Raw genomic sequence first — 24,416 nt, forward strand, 5'->3', positions numbered from 1 at the left:
AACATTTGCTAAACAGCACCTAATAACATAATTACAAACATTTCTCTGCATTGAGTCTGCAGCTAAGGGAAGTGGCTGCTAGATCTTGTTCCTTTGAAAGCTGATCTATTGATCACGTCTGGCTTGCTTGGCTTTGCATCTCTTTGCTGCAACACAAGCGGACAGCTCCACCTACTGGCTATTTTAATGAATGCACTACTTCTCAATTCTTTTCAATAGCAGTCAATGCTTTTCAATAGCAGTTACATGACTGAAAAAAGGGCGTTATTCTGAAACGGCGCAAATTGAACCGTCGTAAACCGAGGGCCACTCGTAGTGCTTTGCGGATCCTTCAACAATCGGTACCAAGAGAATGGAGCAAATTTAATAATAGAGCATACAATTTTAAACAACTTTGCAAATTCAGACTCAAATTAATTAAAAAAGTGTGGATTTCAGAATAAATTTGGATTTTGGAATTCTGGATTTGGGGATTTGTAACTGTATTTTGTATATGATTTTCAAAGGAAGGTTTGATACAGAAATCATCTCCCTTGAACTCTTAAAATGATGGTAAATCCAAGCTTTTGTGAAACGCTAGGATTTACCAGTGGAACAAATAAAGGGGACTTTCAGTCATGAAGTATAAAATAATTCATGCTGAAAGTCCCTTTATTTGTTTGAAGCGTTGGTCGCACTGAGCTCCTCAGGCAGCCCATGGCAGAACAGTATTTTGCCGAGAGGTGACTTTTACACCTCTTAGCCAATAGCTATGCAGGCAGCTGGCGCCAAGCATACTGTAACCCTTAAAGGTTGCCTAGAAGATCAATTAGGCTTTAATTGCAATAGTCTATATTGGCTCTGTGTTGGTAGCGTGTGGTTGTTAGTGTACTGAGTTTCTAAACCTCTGGCCATTACTACTTGGACATACTGGTCTGACTTTCTGCTTTCCCTGACTACACTTTTGTCTTAACCCTTTGTTTGTGACTAATTGGTATTTGACTTTTGCTTGTTTGTGGACACTGCATTTGGTAAATGATTTTGTGCTGCGTTTAAGTAACTTATTCAAGTTTACATTTGTCTGGATAGCGAGACTAAACTTATACAAAGGTATGTCCTTCTTTGATATTCAAATGTTTAAACAGTTACTTCCTAGTACTTTGTTGTAGTTTATTTTGTAGTAGCTGAATAAAGTACTTGAAAAAGTTCATCTACTAAGTTTAGTCTCATTACTCTCTTACTCCTAGCCTCTACGGAAACACTCGGCTAGATTACGAGTTTTGCGTTATGAGTGGCTCGGTACTAACTTGCAAGTTATTTCCACCGCTCATCTCCCTATAGCGCTGCTATTACAGGTTTTCATAAACCCGGCATTAGCAGGAAATAAGTAAGCGTTGAGCAAAATTGAGCTCTATACCACACACAAATACCAGCGCTGCTTTGAGCTGGTTTTACGTGCTTGTGCACGATTTCCCTATAGACATCAATGGGGAGAGTCGGATAAAAAAAAGCCTAACACCTGCAATAAAGGAGCGTAAAGCTCCGTAACGCAGCCCCATTGATTCCTATGGGGAAACAAAATTTATGTTTACACCTAACACCCTAACATAAACCCTGAGTCTAAACACCCCTAATCTGCTGCCCCCGACATCGCTGCCCCCGACATTCTGACTAAAGCCTGACTAAACGCTTGAACATCTGGGACATCTGCCAGACGTTTGTGTAAAAGAATAGACAAAGCAGATATCTGTCCTTTTAAGGAACTAGCTAATAATCCGTTCTCCAATCCTTCTTGGAGAAAAGACAATATTCTAGGAATCCTAATCTTACTCCATGAGTAACCCTTGGATTCACACCAATAAAGATATTTGCGCCATATCTTATGATAGATTTTACTGGTGACAGGCTTTCTAGCTTGAATCAGGGTATCAATGACCGACTCAGAGAAACCACGCTTTGATAAAATCAGGCGTTCAATCTCCAAGCAGTCAGACGCAGAGAAAACAGAATTTATGCTTACCTGATAAATTACTTTCTCCAACGGTGTGTCCGGTCCACGGCGTCATCCTTACTTGTGGGATATTCTCTTCCCCAACAGGAAATGGCAAAGAGCCCAGCAAAGCTGGTCACATGATCCCTCCTAGGCTCCGCCTTCCCCAGTCATTCGACCGACGTAAAGGAGGAATATGCATAGGAGAAACCATATGATACCGTGGTGACTGTAGTTAGAGAAAATAATTCATCAGACCTGATTAAAAAACCAGGGCGGGCCGTGGACCGGACACACCGTTGGAGAAAGTAATTTATCAGGTAAGCATAAATTCTGTTTTCTCCAACATAGGTGTGTCCGGTCCACGGCGTCATCCTTACTTGTGGGAACCAATACCAAAGCTTTAGGACACGGATGATGGGAGGGAGCAAATCAGGTCACCTAGATGGAAGGCACCACGGCTTGCAAAACCTTTCTCCCAAAAATAGCCTCAGAAGAAGCAAAAGTATCAAACTTGTAAAATTTGGTAAAAGTGTGCAGTGAAGACCAAGTCGCTGCCTTACATATCTGATCAACAGAAGCCTCGTTCTTGAAGGCCCATGTGGAAGCCACAGCCCTAGTGGAGTGAGCTGTGATTCTTTCAGGAGGCTGCCGTCCGGCAGTCTCATAAGCCAATCGGATGATGCTTTTAAGCCAAAAAGAGAGAGAGGTAGAAGTTGCTTTTTGACCTCTCCTTTTACCAGAATAAACAACAAACAAGGAAGATGTTTGTCTGAAATCCTTTGAAGCCTCTAAATAGAATTTTAGAGCACGAACTACATCCAAATTGTGCAACAAACGTTCCTTCTTTGAAACTGGATTCGGACACAAAGAAGGCACAACTATCTCCTGGTTAATATTTTTGTTAGAAACAACTTTCGGAAGAAAACCAGGTTTAGTACGCAAAACCACCTTATCTGCATGGAACACCAGATAAGGAGGAGAACACTGCAGAGCAGATAACTCTGAAACTCTTCTAGCAGAAGAAATTGCAACCAAAAACAAAACTTTCCAAGATAATAACTTAATATCTACGGAATGTAAGGGTTCAAACGGAACCCCTTGAAGAACTGAAAGAACTAAATTGAGACTCCAAGGAGGAGTCAAAGGTTTGTAAACAGGCTTGATTCTAACCAGAGCCTGAACAAAAGCTTGAACATCTGGCACAGCCGCCAGCTTTTTGTGAAGTAAAACAGATAAAGTAGAAATCTGTCCCTTCAAGGAACTTGCAGATAATCCTTTCTCCAAACCCTCTTGTAGAAAGGAGAGAATCTTAGGAATTTTAATCTTATTCCATGGGAATCCTTTAGATTCGCACCAACAGATATATTTTTTCCAAATTTTATGGTAAATTTTTCTAGTTACAGGCTTTCTAGCCTGAATAAGAGTATCAATGACAGAATCTGAGAACCCACGCTTTGATAAAATCAAGCGTTCAATCTCCAAGCAGTCAGTTGGAGTGAGGCCAGATTCGGATGTTCGAACGGACCTTGAACAAGAAGGTCCTGTCTCAAAGGTAGCTTCCATGGTGGAGCCGATGACATATTCACCAGGTCTGCATACCAAGTTCTGCGTGGCCACGCAGGAGCTATCAAGATCACCGAAGCCCTCTCCTGATTGATCCTGGCTACCAGCCTGGGAATGAGAGGAAACGGTGGGAATACATAAGCTAGGTTGAAGGTCCAGGGCGCTACTAGTGCATCTACTAGAGTCGCCTTGGGATCCCTGGATCTGGACCCGTAGCAAGGAACCTTGAAGTTCTGACGAGACGCCATCAGATCCATGTCTGGAATGCCCCATAATTGAGTTATTTGGGCAAAGATTTCCGGATGGAGTTCCCACTCCCCCGGATGAAATGTCTGACGACTCAGAAAATCCGCTTCCCAATTTTCCACTCCTGGGATGTGGATTGCAGACAAGTGGCAGGAGTGATTCTCCGCCCATTGAATTATTTTGGTCACTTCTTCCATCGCCAGGGAACTCCTTGTTCCCCCCTGATGGTTGATATATGCAACAGTCGTCATGTTGTCTGATTGAAACCTTATGAATTTGGCCTTTGCCAGTTGAGGCCAAGCCTTGAGAGCATTGAATATCGCTCTCAGTTCCAGAATGTTTATCGGGAGAATCGATTCTTCCCGAGACCATAGACCCTGAGCTTTCAGGGGTTCCCAGACCGCGCCCCAGCCCACCAGACTGGCGTCGGTCGTGACAATGACCCACTCTGGTCTGCGGAAGCTCATTCCCTGTGACAGGTTGTCCAGGGTCAGCCACCAACGGAGTGAATCTCTGGTCCTCTGATCTACTTGGATCGTCGGAGACAAGTCTGTATAATCCCCATTCCACTGTCTGAGCATGCACAGTTGTAATGGTCTTAGATGAATTCGCGCAAACGGAACTATGTCCATTGCCGCAACCATCAAACCTATTACTTCCATGCACTGCGCTATGGAAGGAAGAAGAACAGAATGAAGTACTTGACAAGAGCTTAGAAGTTTTGATTTTCTGGCCTCTGTCAGAAAAATCTTCATTTCTAAGGAATCTATTATTGTTCCCAAGAAGGGAACTCTTGTTGACGGGAATAGAGAACTTTTTTCTACGTTCACTTTCCACCCGTGAGATCTGAGAAAGGCTAGGACAATGTCCGTATGAGCCTTTGCTTGTGGCAGAGACGACGCTTGAATCAGTATGTCGTCCAAGTAAGGTACTACTGCAATGCCCCTTGGCCTTAGCACCGCTAGAAGGGACCCTAGTACCTTTGTGAAAATCCTTGGAGCAGTGGCTAATCCGAATGGAAGTGCCACAAACTGGTAATGCTTGTCCAGAAAGGCGAACCTTAGGAACCGATGATGTTCCTTGTGGATAGGAATATGTAGATACGCATCCTTTAAATCCACCGTGGTCATGAATTGACCTTCCTGGATGGTAGGAAGAATTGTCCGAATGGTTTCCATTTTGAACGATGGAACCCTGAGAAATTTGTTTAGGATCTTGAGATCCAAAATTGGTCTGAATGTTCCCTCTTTTTTGGGAACTATGAACAGATTGGAGTAAAACCCCATCCCTTGTTCTCCTAATGGAACAGGATGAATCACTCCCATTTTTAACAGGTCTTCTACACAATGTAAGAATGCCTGTCTTTTTATTTGGTCTGAAGACAATTGAGACCTGTGGAACCTTCCCCTTGGGGGTAGTTCCTTGAATTCCAGAAGATAACCTTGAGAAACTATTTCTAGCGCCCAAGGATCCTGAACATCTCTTGCCCAAGCCTGAGCGAAGAGAGAGAGTCTGCCCCCCACCAGATCCGGTCCCGGATCGGGGGCCAACATCTCATGCTGTCTTAGTAGCGGTAGCAGGCTTCTTGGCCTGCTTACCTTTGTTCCAGCCTTGCATCGGTCTCCAGGCTGGCTTGGTTTGAGAAGTATTACCCTCTTGCTTAGAGGTTGTAGAATTTGAGGCTGGTCCGTTTCTGCGAAAGGGACGAAAATTTGGTTTATTTTTAGCCTTAAAAGACCTATCCTGAGGAAGGGCGTGGCCCTTTCCCCCAGTGATGTCTGAAATAATCTCTTTCAAGTCAGGGCCAAACAGCGTCTTCCCCTTGAAAGGGATGTTAAGTAATTTGTTCTTGGAGGACACATCCGCTGACCAAGACTTTAGCCAAAGCGCTCTACGCGCCACAATAGCAAAACCTGAATTTTTCGCCGCTAATCTAGCTAATTGCAAAGTGGCGTCTAAGGTAAAAGAGTTAGCCAATTTAAGTGCGTGAACTCTGTCCATAACCTCCTCATAAGAAGATTCTTTATCGAGCGACTTTTCTAGTTCTTCGAACCAGAAACACGCTGCTGTAGCGACAGGAACAATGCATGAAATTGGTTGTAAAAGGTAACCTTGCTGAACAAACATCTTTTTAAGCAAACCCTCTAATTTTTTATCCATAGGATCTTTGAAAGCACAACTATCTTCTATAGGGATAGTAGTGCGTTTGTTTAGAGTAGAAACCGCCCCCTCGACCTTGGGGACTGTCTGCCATAAGTCCTTCCTGGGGTCGACCATAGGAAATAATTTCTTAAATATAGGGGGAGGGACAAAAGGTATGCCGGGCCTTTCCCATTCTTTATTTACAATGTCCGCCACCCGCTTGGGTATAGGAAAAGCTTCGGGGGGCACCGGAACCTCTAGGAACTTGTCCATCTTACATAGTTTCTCTGGAATCACCAAATTGTCACAATCATCCAGAGTAGATAACACCTCCTTAAGCAAAGCGCGGAGATGTTCCAATTTAAATTTGAATGTAATAACATCAGGTTCAGCTTGTTGAGAAATTTTTCCTGAATCTGAAATTTCTCCCTCAGACAAAACCTCCCTGGCCCCTTCAGACTGGTGTAAAGGCGTGTCAGAACCATTATCATTAGCGTCCTCATGCTCTTCAGTATCTAAAACAGAGCAGTCGCGCTTTCGCTGATAAGTGGGCATTTTGGCTAAAATGTTTTTAATAGAATTATCCATTACAGCCGTTAATTGTTGCATAGTAAGGAGGATTGGCGCACTAGATGAACTAGGGGCCTCCTGAGTGGGCAAGACTTGGGTAGACAAAGAAGGAGATGATGCAGTACCATGCTTACTCCCCTCACTTAAGGAATCATTTTGGGCCACATTATTATCAGAGTCATCATTGTCCCTACTTTCTTTATCACATTCATCACATATATTTAAATGGAGAGGAACCTTGGCTTCCGAACATACAGAACATCGTCTATCTGATTGTTCAGACATGTTAACAGGCATAAACTTGATAACAAAGCACAAAAAACGTTTTAAAATAAAACCGTTACTGTCACTTTAAATTTTAAACTGAACACACTTTATTACTGAATATGCGAAAAAGTATGAAGGAATTGTTCAAAATTCACCAAAATTTCACCACAGTGTCTTAAAGGCTTAAAAGTATTGCACACCAAATTTGAAAGCTTTAACTCTTAAAATAACGGAACCGGAGCCGTTTTTACATTTAACCCCTATACAGTCCCTGGTATCTGCTTTGCTGAGACCCAACCAAGCCCAGAGGGGAATACGATACCAAATGACGCCTGCAATAAGCTTTTTCAGTGGATCCGAGCTCCTCACACATGCATCTGCATGCCTTGCTTTCCAAAAACAACTGCGCATTAGTGGCGCGAAAATGAGGCTCTGCCTATGACTAGCAAAGGCCCCCAGTGAAAAAGGTGTCCAATACAGTGCCTGCCGTTTTTTTAATGCAAATCCCAAGATTAAAATAACCCTTCAAAGTTATAATCTATTAAATATGCTAATAAAGTAATCGTATTAGCCCAGAAATATGTCTACCAGTCTTTAAAGCCCTTGTGAAGCCCTTTATTCTTATATTTAAACTAAGAAAATGGCTTACCGGATCCCATAGGGAAAATGACAGCTTCCAGCATTACCAAGTCTTGTTAGAAATGTGTCATACCTCAAGCAGCAAAGTCTGCCCACTGTTTCCCCCAACTGAAGTTACTTCATCTCAACAGTCCTGTGTGGAAACAGCCATCGATTTTAGTAACGGTTGCTAAAATCATCTTCCTCTTACAAACAGAAATCTTCATCTCTTTTCTGTTTCAGAGTAAATAGTACATACCAGCACTATTTTAAAATAACAAACTCTTGATTGAAGAATAAAAACTACATTTAAACACCAAAAAACTCTAAGCCATCTCCGTGGAGATGTTGCCTGTGCAACGGCAAAGAGAATGACTGGGGAAGGCGGAGCCTAGGAGGGATCATGTGACCAGCTTTGCTGGGCTCTTTGCCATTTCCTGTTGGGGAAGAGAATATCCCACAAGTAAGGATGACGCCGTGGACCGGACACACCTATGTTGGAGAAATTAGATTTGGATGCTTGAATGGACCTTGGATTAGAAGGTCCTGCCTCATCGGCAGAGTCCACAGTGGAAACGATGACATGTCCACCAGGTCTGCATACCAAGTCCTGCGTGGCCACGCAGGTGCTATCAAAAACACAGAAGCTCTCTCCTGCTTGATTCTGGCAACCAGACGTGGAAGGAGAGGAAACGGTGGAAATACATAGGCCAGGTTGAAGGACCAGGGCACTGCTAGAGCATCTATCAGTACTGCCTGGGGATCCCGGGACCTGGACCCGTAACAAGGAAGCTTGGCGTTCTGACGGGACGCCATCAGATCCAATTCTGGTGTGCCCCATAGCTGAGTCAGCTGGGCAAAAACTTCCGGATGGAGCTCCCACTCCCCCGGATGAAAAGTCTGGCGACTTAGGAAATCCGCCTCCCAGTTCTCTACCCCTGGGATATGGATTGCTGAAAGATGGCAAGAGTGAGTCTCCGCCCATCGGATTATTTTGGTTACCTCCATCATCGCTAGAGAACTCCGTGTTCCTCCTTGATGATTGATATAAGCTACAGTCGTGATGTTGTCCGACTGAAATCTGATGAATGTGGCCGTCGCTAGCTGAGGCCACGCCTGAAGCGCATTGAATATCGCTCTCAGTTCTAGAATGTTTATCGGGAGGAGAGTTTCCTCCCGAGACCATAAGCCCTGTGCTTTCAGGGAGTTCCAGACTGCACCCCAGCCCAGCAGGCTGGCATCTGTCGTTACTATGAGAAAATAAAAACTAACATTTTTGTCACCACACTCACTTTACCCTTCCTAGTACTTAGAGTAGGCAAAGAGAATGACTGGGGGGTGGATCTAAGGGAGGAGCTATATAGACAGCTCTGCTGTGGGTGCTCTCTTTGCCACTTCCTGTTAGGAAGGAGAATATCCCACAAGTATGGATGAATCCGTGGACTAGATACATCTTGCAAGAGAAAAACCTAAGCTCCCCATTGCCCTGAAAAGGGCATTTGTATGGGCATTGCCCTTAAAAGGGCATGTAGCTCTTTTTCCGCCCAAACCCTAAGCTAAAAATAAAACCCACCCAATAAACCCTTAAAAAAACCTAACACTAACCCCCGAAGATCCACTTACAGTTTTTGAAGACCCTATATCCATCCTCAACGAAGCGGCAGAAGTCCTCATCCAAGCGGGACGAAGTCTTCATCCAAGCGGGACGAAGTCTTCATCCAAGCCGGCAGAAGTCTTCATCCAAGCCGGCAGAAGTCTTCATCCAAGCCGGCAGAAGTCTTCATCCAAGCCGGCATCTTCTATCTTCATCCATCCTGCGCGGGATTGCATCAGCCAATAGGATTTTTTACCCTTTAATTCCAATTGGCTGATAGAATTCTATCAGCCAATCGGAATTCAAGGGACCCCATCTTGGATGATGTCCCTTAAAGGAACCTTCATTCTGGAAGAGACGTCGATTGAAGAGGATGCTCCGCGTCGGATGTCTTTAAGATGAAGCCGCTCCGCGCCGGATGGATGAAGATAGAAGATGCCGTCTGGATGAAGACTTCGGCCCGCTTGGATGAAGACTTCTGCCGGCTTTGATGAGAACTTCTGCCGCTTCGTTGAGGATGGATGTCGGGTCTTCAAAAACTGTAAGTGGATCTTCGGGGGTTAGTGTTAGGTTTTATTAAAGGTGTATTGGGTGGGTTTTATTTTTAGCTTAGGGTTTGGGCGGAAAAAGAGCTAAATGCCCCTTTAAGGGCAATGCCCATAAAAATACCCTTTTCAGGGCAATGGGGAGCTTAGGTATTTTTAGATAGGATTTTATTTGGGGGGTTTGGTTGTGTGGGTGGTGGGTTTTACTGTTGGGGGGTTGTTTGTATTATTTTTTTACAGGTAAAAGAGCTGATTTCTTTGGGGCAATGCACCGCAAAAGGCCCTTTTAAGGGCCATTGGTAGTTTATTGTAGGCTAGGGTTTTTTTTATTGGGGGGGGGGGCTTTTTTTATTTTGATAGGGCTATTAGATTAGGTGTAATTAGTTTAAATATTTGATCATTTATTTTTTATTGTGTGTAATTTAGTGTTTGGTTTTTTTTGTAATTTAGTTAATTGTATTTAATTAATGTAATTTATTTAATTGTAGTGTAAGGTTAGGTGTTAGTGTAAGTCAGGTTAGGTTTTATTTTACAGGTAAATTTGTATTTATTTTAGCTAGGTAGTTAGTAAATAGTTAATAACTATTTACTAACTAGTCTACCTAGTTAAAATAAATACAAACTTACCTGTGAAATAAAAATAAAACCTAAGATAGATACAATGTAACTATTAGTTATATTGTAGCTAGCTTAGGGTTTATTTTACAGGTAAGTATTTAGTTTTAAATAGGAATTATTTAGTTAATGATAGTAATTTTTATTTAGATTTATTTTAATTATATTAAAGTTAGGGGTATTAGGGTTAGACTTAGGGTTAGGTTTAGGGGTTAATAACTTTAGTATAGTGGCGGAGATGTTAGGGACAGCAGATTAGGGGTTAATAACAGTAATGTAGGTTGCGGCGACGTTAGGGACAGCAGATTAGGGGTTAATAATATTTAACTAGTGTTTACGATGCAGTAGTGCGGCGGTTTAGGGGTTAATATGTTTATTATAGTGGCGGCGATATCCGGAGCGGCAGATTAGGGGTTAATAATTTAATTTTAGTGTTTGCGATGCGGGAGGGCCTCGGTTTAGGGGTTAATAGGTAGTTTATGGGTGTTAGTGTACTTTTTAGCACTTTAGTTATGAGTTTTATGTTACGGCGTTGTAGCATAAAACCCATAACTACTGACTTTCAGTTTACGGTATGGATCTTGACGGTATAGGGTGTACTGCTCACTTTTTGGCCTCCCAGGCAAACTTGTAATACTGGCGCAAAGGAAGTCCCATTGAAAAAGGACTTTTGGAAAGCTGCGGTAGTTACGTTACGGCCAAAAAAGTGTGCGGTGCAGCTAAACCTGCTTTTTCACTCATACCGCAAAACTCGCAATCTAGCCGACTGTTATTTGTTTTGTTAATATTCGGATTCTGATTGGTAGAAATCTAATATTTAAAAATGGAAATAAAATGCACCTAATATCAGTTTGTTAAAGAATGCATTAATAAGAATTAAAAATTAAACGAAAACTGGATTTTTTAAAATTAAAACTATTAATAAAGAATTACAAAAAAACAGATTATTAGTCTATTAAGCAGTTCACAATATTTAATGGAAAGAAGAACTTTTAGTTTACATATAAAGAATAGTTATATATATATATATATTATAATTAATCTATAGAGGGAGACGAGAATATATTGTTGATGTATTTTTTTAAATGGTTTAAGATATAAATTATAAGTCATATATATGTATACATTTGACGAAACAGATATAGAATGGTGATTATTGTATGTGTATCTGTTTTTATTTGTATATTGTTGAGTAAATAAAAGGAAAAAAAGAAGACTGTGTATCTTCTAAGAAGATACACATTAGTCTTCTTTTCTTCTTATCCACTGAACATTTCAAAATCTTTGAATAATAGAATGTTTATATCAACTTACAGACAATAACACACATGCACTCACTTTTATAAACAGACCGCTAATTGTGAAACCCCCCCAGGAAAAACTACTTACATTTCTACATACAATTAGAGAAAAACTATTCCTAACTTCACATCTGTGTCTGAATGTATTCAGAGTTTATCTGGCTCTATCATTTAACTGGGACATTTCCCTATGGCAAAGTATCTATAATATTTCCTTTATGAAAATTTACATGGCACATACAGAGCGACAAATATTCTGGGTACCTCTTGTTTAAAACTAGTTTTTTTTTAAGTAGTCTCTTAAAAAGTGATAGATTTGTATAAAAATACTACAGAAAATGTGACAACCATATAACAGAGCACTCTGGTTACCTTCCTGCTGAATATCTGGGTGCAAGGTCTCATCAATAGCCACCTCCTCCGTCATCTGTGTTAGCAAATCCTTGGTCTTCTGCTCCTGAGTCCTAGTATCAGGAGGCTGGTGAGTCTACAAAGGAAGGTGAATGGAGAGTTATGATACTACTATTACCATACCGAGATGGCAGCGTCTTTTGGAGCCTTTAGTTAAGATAAATTTTACCTTCAGATATAAAGAATATAAATGTACATGAAATGAGCATACACATTATAGATGGCTAGACATATGGCAAATATTTTTTTAAAAATAAATTGGCATATCATCTCTCTCTATCTCTCTCTCTCTCTCTATATATATATATATATATATATATATATATATATATATATATATATATATATATATATATATATATACACAGTATCTCACAAAAGTGAGTACACCCCTCACATTTTTGTAAATATTTTATTATATCTTTTCATGTGACAACACTGAAGAAATGACACTTTGCTACAATGTAAAGTAGTGAGTGTAAGGCCTGTATAACAGTGTAAATTTTAGGTCCCCTCAAAATGACTCAACACACAGCCATTCATGTCTAAACCGTTGTCAACAAAAGTGAGTACACCCCTAAGTGGAAATGTCCAAATTGGGCCCAATTAGCCATTTTCCCTCCCTGGTATCATGTGACTCGTTAGTGTTACAAGGTCTCAAGTCTGAATGGGGAGTAAGGGTGTTAAATTTGGTAGCACGGTGTGCAAGACCATACAGCGGTTTCACAGGACAGGTTCCACTCAGAACAGGCCTTGCCATGGTTGACTAAAGAAGTTGAGTGCACATGCTCAGTGTCATATCCAGAGGTTGTCTTTGGGAAATACGTATGAGTGCTGCCAGCATTGCTGCAAAGGTTGAAAGGGTGGGGGGTCAGCCTGTCAGTGCTCAGACCATACGCCACACACTGCATCAAATTGGTCTGCATGGCTGGACTAAGGACATGGATTACTGGTACCATGTCCTGTGGTTCAATGAGACCAAGATAAACTTATTTGGTTCAGATGGTGTCAAGAGTGTGTGGCGGCAACAAGGTGAGGAGTACAAAGACAAGTGTGTCTTGCCTACAGTCAAGCATGGTGGTGGGAGTGTCATGGTCTGGGCCTGCATGAGTGCTGCCGGCACTGGGGAGCTACAGTTTATTGAGGGAACCATGAATGACAACATGTACTGTGACATATTGAAGCAGAGCATGGTTGAAGCAGAGCATGATCCCCTCCCTTCGGAGACTGGGCCGCAGGGCAGTATTCAAACATGATAACAACCCCAAACACACCTCCAAGACGAACACTGCCTTGCTAAAAAAGCTGAGGCTAAAGGTGATGGACTGGCCAAGCTTGTCTCCAGCTCTAAACCCTATTGAGCATCTGTGGGGCATCCTCAAATGAAAGGTGGGGGAGCGCAAGGTCTCTAACATCCATCAGCTCTGTGATGTCGTCATGGAGGAGTGGAAGAGGACTCTAGTTGCAACCTGTGAAGCTCTGGTGAAGTCCATGCCCAAGAGGGTTAAGGCAGTGCTGGAAAATAATGGTGGCCACACAAAATATTGACACTATGGGCCCAATTTGGACATTTCCACTTAAGGGTGTACTCACTTTTGTTGCCAACATTTTAGACATTAAATGGCTGTGTGTTGAGTTATTTTGAGGGGACAGCAAATTTACACTGTTATACAGGTTGTACTCACTACTTTACATTGTAACAAAGTGTCATTGCTTCAGTGTTGTCACATTAAAATATATAATAAAATATTAGGTGTGTACTCACTTTTGTGAGATACTGTATATATACGATCGTCTAGGGTTGCTGTGTTCCTTGCTCAGAGAAGAATTGCCCGGTATTTCGGCGCTGGACTGACCATAATAGGCGTGATCAGACTGATATACTACAGGAAAGTTTTACTCTGTGAAAAGCATTACTGGGCTAAAAAGCTGCACCCAGGTGGTAAATCTCCAGAGAACAAGCTAACAATGTTATTATATATATATATATATATATATATATATATATATATATATATATATATATATATATATATATATATATATATATTATATATACACACTGTATATATATATATATATATATATATATATATATATATTATATATATAGATAGATAGATATATATAAAAACTTATGTTAAAGCCAGAATTTAAGTTTCCTATCAAACATTTAAAAGCAAAGAAATGCTTTTAAATGTTTGATAGAAAATGTAAACTGTGGTTTAATGTATGTTTTTTTTTTGCCAATTAAAGGGACATGAAGCTCAAAACGTTTCTTTTGTGATTCAGACAAAGCATAACATTTTTCAAAAGTTTCCAATTTACTTTTATTATCAAATTTGCTTTGTTCTTTTGGTATTATAAGTCGTGCTGCTGCTTGGAATTTTTCACCAGCATCGCCACCCATTGCAATGTATAGTAAAACGCCACTCAAAGATGTTTCCTTTAAACAGTAATGTTGGCACTTTTGAATATTTCGCCTGCTTTCTCGACAGTGCGTCAGATCCTCGTAGCACTTTCGATCTTCAGGGCCTAAGTCTCAGTCTGTAACTGTGCTAAGCATATTTTCATTAATACCCTATATGCAATTATTTTCTATCAACTCTAACCTAATTGCCTAATGGGAAAACTGCCTGCCTAATCTCCTCTTTCTACATCAAGTTTGTCGCTTCACCACACCTATACCAGCATAGTTTATATACTGATAAGCCAACTGCTGCTGCCTTTATTGAAACTGTTCTGAGGACTAGAAGAAGCCTAGATAGCTAATCAATTCACATATTCTACAAGTCCCCAAAGTAGGAGCTTTGTGCTGGGTCCCAAAAGAACTTAGGCCCCCAACCTGTCATCTCCTAGAGATACATAGATACCTATTTCCTACCTGGGATTTAATAAGTACCTCAAACCCATGTATTAAAACAAAAAGATCTCCTTTATTCCCAATCCCACTTAATGCAAAATTGATGGTTCTCCTAGACAGTGGTTTTCCAAGCTTAGAAGAATGGGACTGTGACAGACCCTTCGGTCAGGACTGAAAGTGTTAACTTTATTTTCTAACCACAAGTGGCTGGCTCCAGCTACAATCTAATTAATGCTTAGCATTCTATTGTTTGATCACCTCCAGAGAGAAAGTGATAAGAAGAGTCAAGAGTGTCTTGTGGTTGAAGTGTTTAAGTAATATAATCCTATTGTATCATGTCAAGGGCGCTTCTCCCTTTTATCTAATGTACAACATTCTTTCAACCCCCATCTGAGGGGGGGTCAAAAACCTGTATAAATCTGTGTGCTGCCTTCAAATAAAGTTGTCATTCTGTTTTAAACCTGAAACTGGCTGGGTTGTGAATTGCTGATTGTCTATGCAGGACATTGTTCATCTGGGGTTAACCCTTGGTACACAGTTGGTACCGTAACATTGGTGGCAAGCGACGGGAGAATCCTTATCGCCCAGAAGAGCAACTACACAAGCCAGTAACCTCAGGAAGAGGGGGATTATTACAATACTGACTAAGATGGAAAGAGTACCAGGGACAGAAGGAACCAATGGGCCCAGCATATCAGACAGAACCCCTGAAGAAGCAAGCTTTGATCGGGCGGTTAAAATAAGACTGGCATATTATGGCCCCAACCCATCTGCCGAAATTATCGACCGGGTCATAGCCGCTGTGGAGGCCAACCTACTTCGCAAAAGCGGCGCTGCAGCAGCCCAAGTGGAAAAGAGAAAAGTAAATTTTGCAGCTTTTAAAAACTTCCTGGAAACAGAAGGAGAGATTGATGGGTACCTTGCGGATTTTGAGAGGCAATGTGCACTACACAAGGTACCCGCAGAGGACTGGGTCATGATATTATCCGGAAAATTATCCGGCCGGGCCAGTGAGGCTTTTCGGGCCATTCCAGATGAGGAAGTCGGGGATTATAATACTGTAAAAGAGGCTCTGCTCTCCAGGTATGCGGTTACACCGGAGGCATACCGGAGGCGGTTCAGAGACACTGTTAAAGTAGCTGGAGATTCCTACCTTGAGTGGGCATGTAAGGTGCACCGCACAGCAGCTCACTGGATAGCGGGGTGCCAAGCCGTATCTGGGGAAGAGGTGCTGCAGCTATTCCTGTTGGAACACTGCTTCGACAAGTTACCCGCAGGAGTTCGAGAGTGGGTTCGGGACCGTAAACCCTCCACCCTGCATGAAGCGGCTCGCTTGGCAGATGAGTATACGGATGCCCGCAAACTGGACACTGCTACCACTAAGCCCCCTGCCAGAGTGGAGTACAGACCCCCAGTCACCCCAGCACCTGCCAGTTACCAACCCCCAGCGCACCGCTATACCACACGGTCTCGGGCCACGAACTACCCTCAGAGAGCCTGGTTCAATTCGCGGGGCTACTCACAACCTATTCGGTGCTTTGGATGTAAGCAACTAGGGCACAAAAGACCAGAGTGTCCCCTAAACGCAGCGAACCAAGCACAGTCCTGGAGAAGACCCGCTAGCGGAATCCCACGTAATCCTCAGCCTGCGGCCCGCTACGTAGAGGCGCAAGAATGCTGGGGCATCCTACATGAGGCAGACCTTGTGCAAGCTGCCCACCGGAATAACCGGCAACTGGTTAAAGTGAATGGGAAGGAGGTCAGTGGTCTACGGGATACTGGTGCTACCATGACCTTGCTTAGAAAGAACTTGGTGTCTGAGAAACAGCACACAGGAGACACTGTGGCTGTGAGGGTAGCAGGGGGCACTGTGTTCCGCCTGCCTGTTGCCAGGGTGCATTTGGATTGGGGAGGGGGCGCTAGACCTGTGAATGTGGGGGTCATGAAGGATTTACCAGCTGATGTTCTCCTTGGAAATACCTTGGTCCCCCTTGTTTCTGCCTATGCTCCCATGGGTCCCGCTGATGTTAACCCTGTGACTACCCGTGCTCAGATCCGTGCAGCAGAGACTGACCCCCCTGCTGCTAAGCCCCAGGACGCTGAGCTCAGTAAATCTCTATCCGCTATTGATATGTGGGAGTCACGTTACAATGCGCTGATGAAGGAGAAGAGTCACGTAGAGGATAAAATGGTCACGTTAAATAATCATGTAACAGTGCTAGCGGGAGAGAAGAGGAGTGCAGAGGAAAAAGCACGTTTAGAACAGGAATCTCTGCTAGACAAGCTGCACCGACAGACTGCAGAAAACACCAGCTTGAGAGTGGAACATGAAACATTAAGGACAAACTTAGTGACACTGGAGGAGAAGCTGACGCTGGCTCATAGGGAGGTGCAGCAACTCAAGGGCACCCTATGTCAGTATGAAGGGATTGTGGATACCTATAAAGAGCAGGTACAAAAACCACGTAAAGAAGCCGATGATATTTTGAAGGACTGTTTAGCCCTAGTCGGGGCACTGAAGAGGTTGAACCCTTATTTATACAGACAGGGATTCTCTCTCATAACGGGAATACAGATGGATTGTCCCAGCAAACTGACATGCCTACCACCTCCTAGTCCGGTCATCCCCAGGTTGACCCGCAAAAGGGTCAAGCCGGGTCTGCCGGAGTGTTCCACAAGGGGGGAGCTATGTGACAGACCCTTCGGTCAGGACTGAAAGTGTTAACTTTATTTTCTAACCACAAGTGGCTGGCTCCAGCTACAATCTAATTAATGCTTAGCATTCTATTGTTTGATCACCTCCAGAGAGAAAGTGATAAGAAGAGTCAAGAGTGTCTTGTGGTTGAAGTGTTTAAGTAATATAATCCTATTGTATCATGTCAAGGGCGCTTCTCCCTTTTATCTAATGTACAACATTCTTTCAACCCCCATCTGAGGGGGGGTCAAAAACCTGTATAAATCTGTGTGCTGCCTTCAAATAAAGTTGTCATTCTGTTTTAAACCTGAAACTGGCTGGGTTGTGAATTGCTGATTGTCTATGCAGGACATTGTTCATCTGGGGTTAACCCTTGGTACACAGTTGGTACCGTAACAGGGACCAAACTGTACCTTAAGCAATCTTCATAGATAATGGATCATTGAAAGATAGAAATCAACTTAATGAGATCTCAGGGAAACCGTTAAGGAGCTGGCTTAAATATGCCCAATTATCTAATTTCATCAAAACCACAGTTTTTCGTTCTGACTTCCTTAGAGCAACGACTCCCCTTGAGAACTTATGTCTCAAAAGAGACACTGTCAAAAGCCCTCTCTCCGTATCTCATAAATTAATACATTCTTAATATAAAAACACTCTCCCAACAAACACCTCACATTGGCAAACGGATCTAAATACACATCTAACTGATAAAGATTGGGAGAAAATTTTTCAACACACCCGGAAATCATCCACTTCTCCCCAAATCCTAGAACTCAACTATATGATTCTACTATGCTGGTACCTAACCCCAATAAGGCTCAATTTAAGATACCCAGATGCGTCCAGAGGGTGTTGGAGGGAGTGTGGAGAATGTGGTAGTGTATTACATATATGGTGGCAATGTAAATCCATACATTCCTTTTGGAATAAAATTGAAACGCATTACCGGCCAGGCCTTGATAGTAACATTCAATTGACATTACAGATAGGACTATTGAATGATCTCCCAAAACTATCATGTAAATTAAGAACCTTACTTCTAGAAATAGGGCTAAATGCTGCAAAATCATTAATAGCACGTCAATGGAAGGCAGCTATATCTCCCACATTTAACATGTGAAAAGACAGAGTTTCTAAAGTGCTAATATTAGAAAAATATGGCTATTTAAGACCAAATAAATAGGCCTTTTTCTTTAAAATTTCTCTAGGAAGAATCACTGAGGACATCAAACAAAAACAACAGCAATTAAAACACGCCTCAGTTATACAAACATTTACTAGATCTCAACACCACGTAGCCAAGCTGCTTGTGCGGGACCCTCCCTTCCTCCCCATCCCCCTATTATTTTTATCTCCTGCCCCTGTCTTCTACTCTCCTTATATCGTATACACTCTTCTGGTTTCTTATAGTTATAATCTGCAATATACCATATGCATTCAGAAAGATATTCTCACTTAAGTAATGTGCTTCCTTTGGCCAAAGGTCATTCTGATGCATTGAGTAAGTATGTAGACTTAACCTTTTTACTTTAGCAATATAAACCAGATTGGAATCTTTTCAATGCTTGAGGACAGCTGTAACACGGACTATTTGCATCTAAATCTTGAACTATATACTAGTCAGTAAGTTGATAAGTTTTATGTGATAAGTTATCACACTACTGTATCACTTTTAAGACCAATAAAAAAAATAAAAATAATAATAACTCGGCTACATTGGCCTCAGACCTTAGGGAATCACGGGTTAGGGTGATACATAAAAGATTATGTTACCTTTAGCAGACTAAGTAAATGGAGATGTGACTTTGTGGCAAGCGTTCCTACCCAACCCAGACTTTTTACACTATATCTGGTATTGCTCAAAGATCAGACTGTTCTGGGAATGTGTGTCATTTTGGTTATCGAAGGTGATACATGGATCACTTTGCCTTATGCTCCTTAATATTTTGTTCTTTGATCAATTGCCTTTTAAGAAACCAAAGAAATCAATTTCCTATTATATTTATCATGCAGGCTAGCAAATCTATCTTAAAAAAAAAATGGCTGTGTAAAGACGCCCCACTATTGTGACCTTGAAGCGTGCCTCGTTACAATACCTAACCCGGGAACAATTTGATACACACTTCCTTGATAAGTCCACAGCTTCCTTGATGAATGGAAACTTTATCTAGAGTTTCTGGACCTGCAAACTAAATGACAGATACTATCGCCATTTAGAAATACAATCTACAATTCTACATGTTGGAAGTGAATGGACCATTTGGGAGGCCTAGTAACACCTAATGGTGAGATGAGTTGTGCGTTTACCCTAGTTTAGGAGAGGCTTTTGGGTATTTATAGCCAAATTATGTACTTTTGGGTATTTATGTAGAGTTCTTGGTTACTGTTATTGTGTTTAATGTTTAGAATTTACAGTTTTTACGGGGGTGCGGACTTCCGTTTGGGGAGGAGCACTGCAGTTTACCTGCACACAGGTGTTGTGAGAGGACGCCTACTACCAGTTCCCCGCTCTCCGCCACTTACCTCGGAAATCCTCTTCAGGTTGACTGTGGCGCTTTTGCAGTGTTGTATCCTGCTGGAGGGTTTGAAGTCCGGTCAAGCCGTAATGGCTGTGTCTGCATTGCAGCACGAATTTTAAAGAAAAATCTTTCCCCACGTAAGGGATATCCAAGAAGGAGGTACAGATTGGTGTTGAAACTTGCACTCAAATAAACAAAGAAAGGCAGCTTTGGGCTGCGGCTGTCGGGCTAGTGTACGCTCCGTGCCACGGTCTGTGAGAACAGGTGAGGATTGCTAAGGCTTAAAAGACTTACTGATATATCAGGCTGACCCTGCATGTGGACTGTGTATGTTTTTTCCTAACGGCTTGGTATTATATATAAACTGAGGTGGATTGTATTCTAAAAAGCCATATACTACAGCCTGCTGGTGTCGTTACACCCTTTGTCCTCAAAAAAGTACTCAGCTGATATTAGAGACACCTGCTCAGATAAGGGCGCTGGAATTCCTGAAGAGAGTGCCTTTTCCTTTGGGAGCGGTGAGAAGACGCTTTCCTCTATCTATATCAGCGTGAGCCTTGTTTATACATATCCACATTTCCACGCTGATCTGGTGCCCGACGGAGCTTCTTAGAACCTAAAGTTTAGCCGTGACACAGAGCTGTGCGGCGGCGGAGCCTTGGAGCAAGTTGCGATATAACTCACAAGACGCATTGTAATATATTTTCAAGAATACAGGTGTACTGGAGGAGATGTGAGAATCAATGCCGGGCTAAGCAGAAATTTCGGTCTGGTTCTCCAGATATGGTTAATCCCCTGGCTTTCTTGGTATACCTGCTAAGCAGAAGGGCTGAAACAGGCAGCTGAGCCCTGTGAGCTGACCTTGGCAGTATTCTGGTCATCAGTGGGCCCAGAAACCCTAGCCTCTCTCTCTCATTTTGTGAGCTTGATGGGGGGTTTATGAGTAATCTGAGTCACGGAAGAGATTGCTTTTATCTGAGGAAACGACCCAGTTGGGGTTGAGAAACGCGTCATATTAAAGCCTTTTTAATCAAGAAGTTGTCTAGTGTTGTGATATTCCATTTATGATACAACAACACGCCAAGCCCATTACTTCATTTGAAACCAACAGGCACTTAGAGGAGCTTAATAATATAAAAAGAAATTCCTGAGGAGGAAAAAACTTAAGAGGATGCGCTTGGAACACAGGTTATCAAAGTGGGACCTACCACTTTATGATTGGGTTTGTACCCGTATGCATAAATAAAAAAAAAAATATTTTTATAAACAGCACAGTGTTTGGTATGTGTAAAAAATTTTATAATAATGACGAAAATAAATTGTGTGTAAAACAAGTGCTCAGGACAATTTGTGTATAATATTAGTGATACATTGAAATAATCAGATATCACAGATAAACAATGATATTTGTGGCGATTAGTAAAATATATAAAAAAAGTACTTATCAATGTCCCAAAAATTGCTGTGATGTAAAAAATAAGTGTCCAATCCTAATATGTGAACGGTGATGTGTTCAGGTGTTTGGCGTGCTCCTCTTGTGTCCCGCGGTGCGATGGGTCAGGGTGTCTAGAATGGAAGATAAACAAGGGGCGCCAACATAGTGTGAATCGTTCAAACAACAAATATAAAAGTGATGTGCAAAAAACTACTCACAAGGAAAGTGGCACCTTAAATGAATAAGGTGCGATAAAGCAGGCTGACATTCAAATTCCAGCAGTCAGTACGCTGGAGGTCTCACCCAGAGGACCTGTGGAATCCAGATAGGCGTCTAGAAAGTAGCACCCACGTTTTTTAGGGCCAATGCCTGATGAAACGGTCTGGAATAGACTGAGAAACGCGTTGCAAAATAAATACTGTTTGTTTTATACCACGACCCGGTATTTTTGCTTCTTTCCACGATCCACTTGTTTTTGAAACAGGACTTTTACCACGGAACCTTTCATACACTGACACTGTCGTTTTTGGAGAAAAGTCTCGGTGGCGTGAGTGCAGCAGGAGAACACCTATCAGCTTGCAGCTCACCTGGTCCGGCCATTGGCCCTAAAAAACGTGGGTGCTACTTTCTAGACGCCTATCTGGATTCCACAGGTCCTCTGGGTGAGACCTCCAGCGTACTGACTGCTGGAATTTGAATGTCAGCCTGCTTTATCGCACCTTATTCATTTAAGGTGCCACTTTCCTTGTGAGTAGTTTTTTGCACATCACTTTTATATTTGTTGTTTGAACGATTCACACTATGTTGGCGCCCCTTGTTTATCTTCCACTTAGAGGAGCTTGCCTAGTGGGAATCAGGAGAAGACTTCAAGGAACGCATTCTCCCAGTGTACTAGCCACTGTTAAGTGCTAGCAAGCTGTTTCGCACTGGTCATAGCACAGTGCCATTTTTTCCGGTAAGCATATTACCTGTCTACATCTATATCCACATTACCAGATGTTATTACGCTATTGTGGCGCCCTCTCTTCTTTTTCTCATTATACAATAATTAAGGTTTAGGTAGGACTGTTGGGTCCCTGAATTATACTTTTTTTTTTTTTTCACTAGCTCACTTAACAGAATAATTTTGGTTTATTGTATTATAATCACATGGAAAAATTTGTGACACAAGTAAAGGTTAATTCACCTAGAATGCCTGTTAAGAAGGATAAAAAAATCTAAACTGGCAGATGCCAGTGTTGAAAATATGCCTGATAATATTTCTGCAGAAACTCATACTTTGATTTCTCAACTTGCAGAAATTTTCACCCCCCAATTCGAGAGTATTAAAAAAGAGCTGGGGATTATCTCCACCGATTTAAGTACTTTAACTGGCGAGGTTAGACAATTTGCCTCCCGAATGCAGGAGGCAGAGGATAGAATCTCTATATTAGAAGATAAAGTCAATTTGCAGGAGGAGACTATTACTAGTTATGATACAAAAATTAATATCTTACAATCACGCCTTGAGGATCTTGAGGATCGCTCAAGGCGTAATAATATCCGAGTCGTAGGCCTTCCTGAGTCTTCCGAATATGAGGATCTTATGCAATTTACTGCAGTAACACTCCCCAAAGCTCTAGGGTTCCCCCCTCAACAATTACCTCTTTCTATAGAAAGAGCTCATAGATTGGGCCCAAGAAACTCCCCGGTAAATGGGAGGACGAAAGATAGGATGGTTATTTTCAAGGTCTTAAAATTTCAAGATAAGGTGGAAATGTTTAAAATGTTTAGGAAAAGGGCCCCATTTACATTGGGGAATCATAAGATCTTATTGTTCCAGGACTTCTCCGCTGAGACAGCGGCAAAGAGGAAGTTGATGGCTCCTTTCTGTTCCCAACTTATTAAAGCAGGGCTGCGCGCCTGGATGATATATCCGGCCAAAATCATAGTAGAGGAAGGGGACAGTAGGCTGACCTTTGCTGAGGTCTCAGAGGTGAAGAACTATATCCACTTGAAGCAGTGCTAAAGCCTAAGCTATGTTCTATTGTTTATCTTTTGTTCCTATTTAAGATTACCAGATTATGATGGTTGCATTAAAGTGTTTTTTTGGTTCATTATCTGGAATAATTATAAGGATGTCCCCGTTAGCTAGGATCTATATATATTTTAAAGTTTTACTGTGTGAATGCTGTGGTGTCTGGGGTATTTTTTTTTATTTTTTTTTCTCTCTCTCCCTCTCTTCTTTTTACTTTTTTCTATTCTCCTCTCTCCCCGCTCCGCTGCTGGCTTCCTCTTTTTCTCCTATACATATAGCCACAAAATACGGGGTAATTTATGCGCCAGGGTTCTGGATATTTTACGAGGTTTGGGTCTAGATGACACTTATAGGTAGTTTGAAAATTCTGTCCTGGAATGTTAGAGGGATTAAATCCCCCATTAAGCATAAATTAATAATTAAAAGCTTGGGTAAATTAGACCCTAGTGTAGTGTTTTTGCAGGAAACGCACCTTAGAGACAATGAAATTCCAAAACTTAAATCTAGATGGGTGGGGGAAGTAATAGCCACACCCTGCACGGCCAGGAAAAGCGGGGTAGCAATACTTTTTAATAAAAAGCTTACATACAAAGTAATGAATATAGAAAGAGATGAGAATGCAAGGTATATTTTAGTCCATATTCAAATTAATGACACAAGACTAGTACTGTGTAATATCTATGGTCCAAATAGGTTTTCAAAAGATTTTTGGGAAAAAATGAGGATTAAGCCGTTTCCCTATATTAGTCAAAATTTGATTATTGGAGGTGACTTCAATATGTCAATGTGCCCTGAACTGGAGAGACATGGGTCAAGAAATTCTGTAGAATATAATAAGCAAGCTAAATATTTTAAGAGATTTTGCCACAAGCTAAAAGTAGTGGATATATGGAGGGTAAAGAACCCGGACTCTTGTGTATACACATGTGAATCTAAAGTCCACAAAACTTTTTCAAGGATAGACTTTGTATTAATTGCGGAGGCTCTATCGGTGTTTGAAAACGGAGTCTCATATAAATGATATAATGATCTCAGATCAT

At 41.7% G+C, this 24,416-nt stretch overlaps 1 protein-coding gene across 1 annotated transcript in view; it reads right to left on the minus strand.

Annotated features, from left to right (window-relative positions):
• Positions 1 to 24,416, minus strand: part of ZFYVE19 (zinc finger FYVE-type containing 19) — a 127,651-nt gene that overhangs the window by 41,212 nt on the left and 62,023 nt on the right. Inside the window, exon 7 of the mRNA XM_053697881.1 lies at positions 11,806 to 11,920. Coding sequence (XP_053553856.1) covers positions 11,806 to 11,920 — 115 coding nt within the window. The remainder of the gene's footprint in view (positions 1 to 11,805; positions 11,921 to 24,416) is intronic.

Source organism: Bombina bombina, chromosome 1, assembly GCF_027579735.1.
Source record: "Bombina bombina isolate aBomBom1 chromosome 1, aBomBom1.pri, whole genome shotgun sequence".
Classification (NCBI taxonomy): Eukaryota; Metazoa; Chordata; class Amphibia; order Anura; family Bombinatoridae; genus Bombina; species Bombina bombina.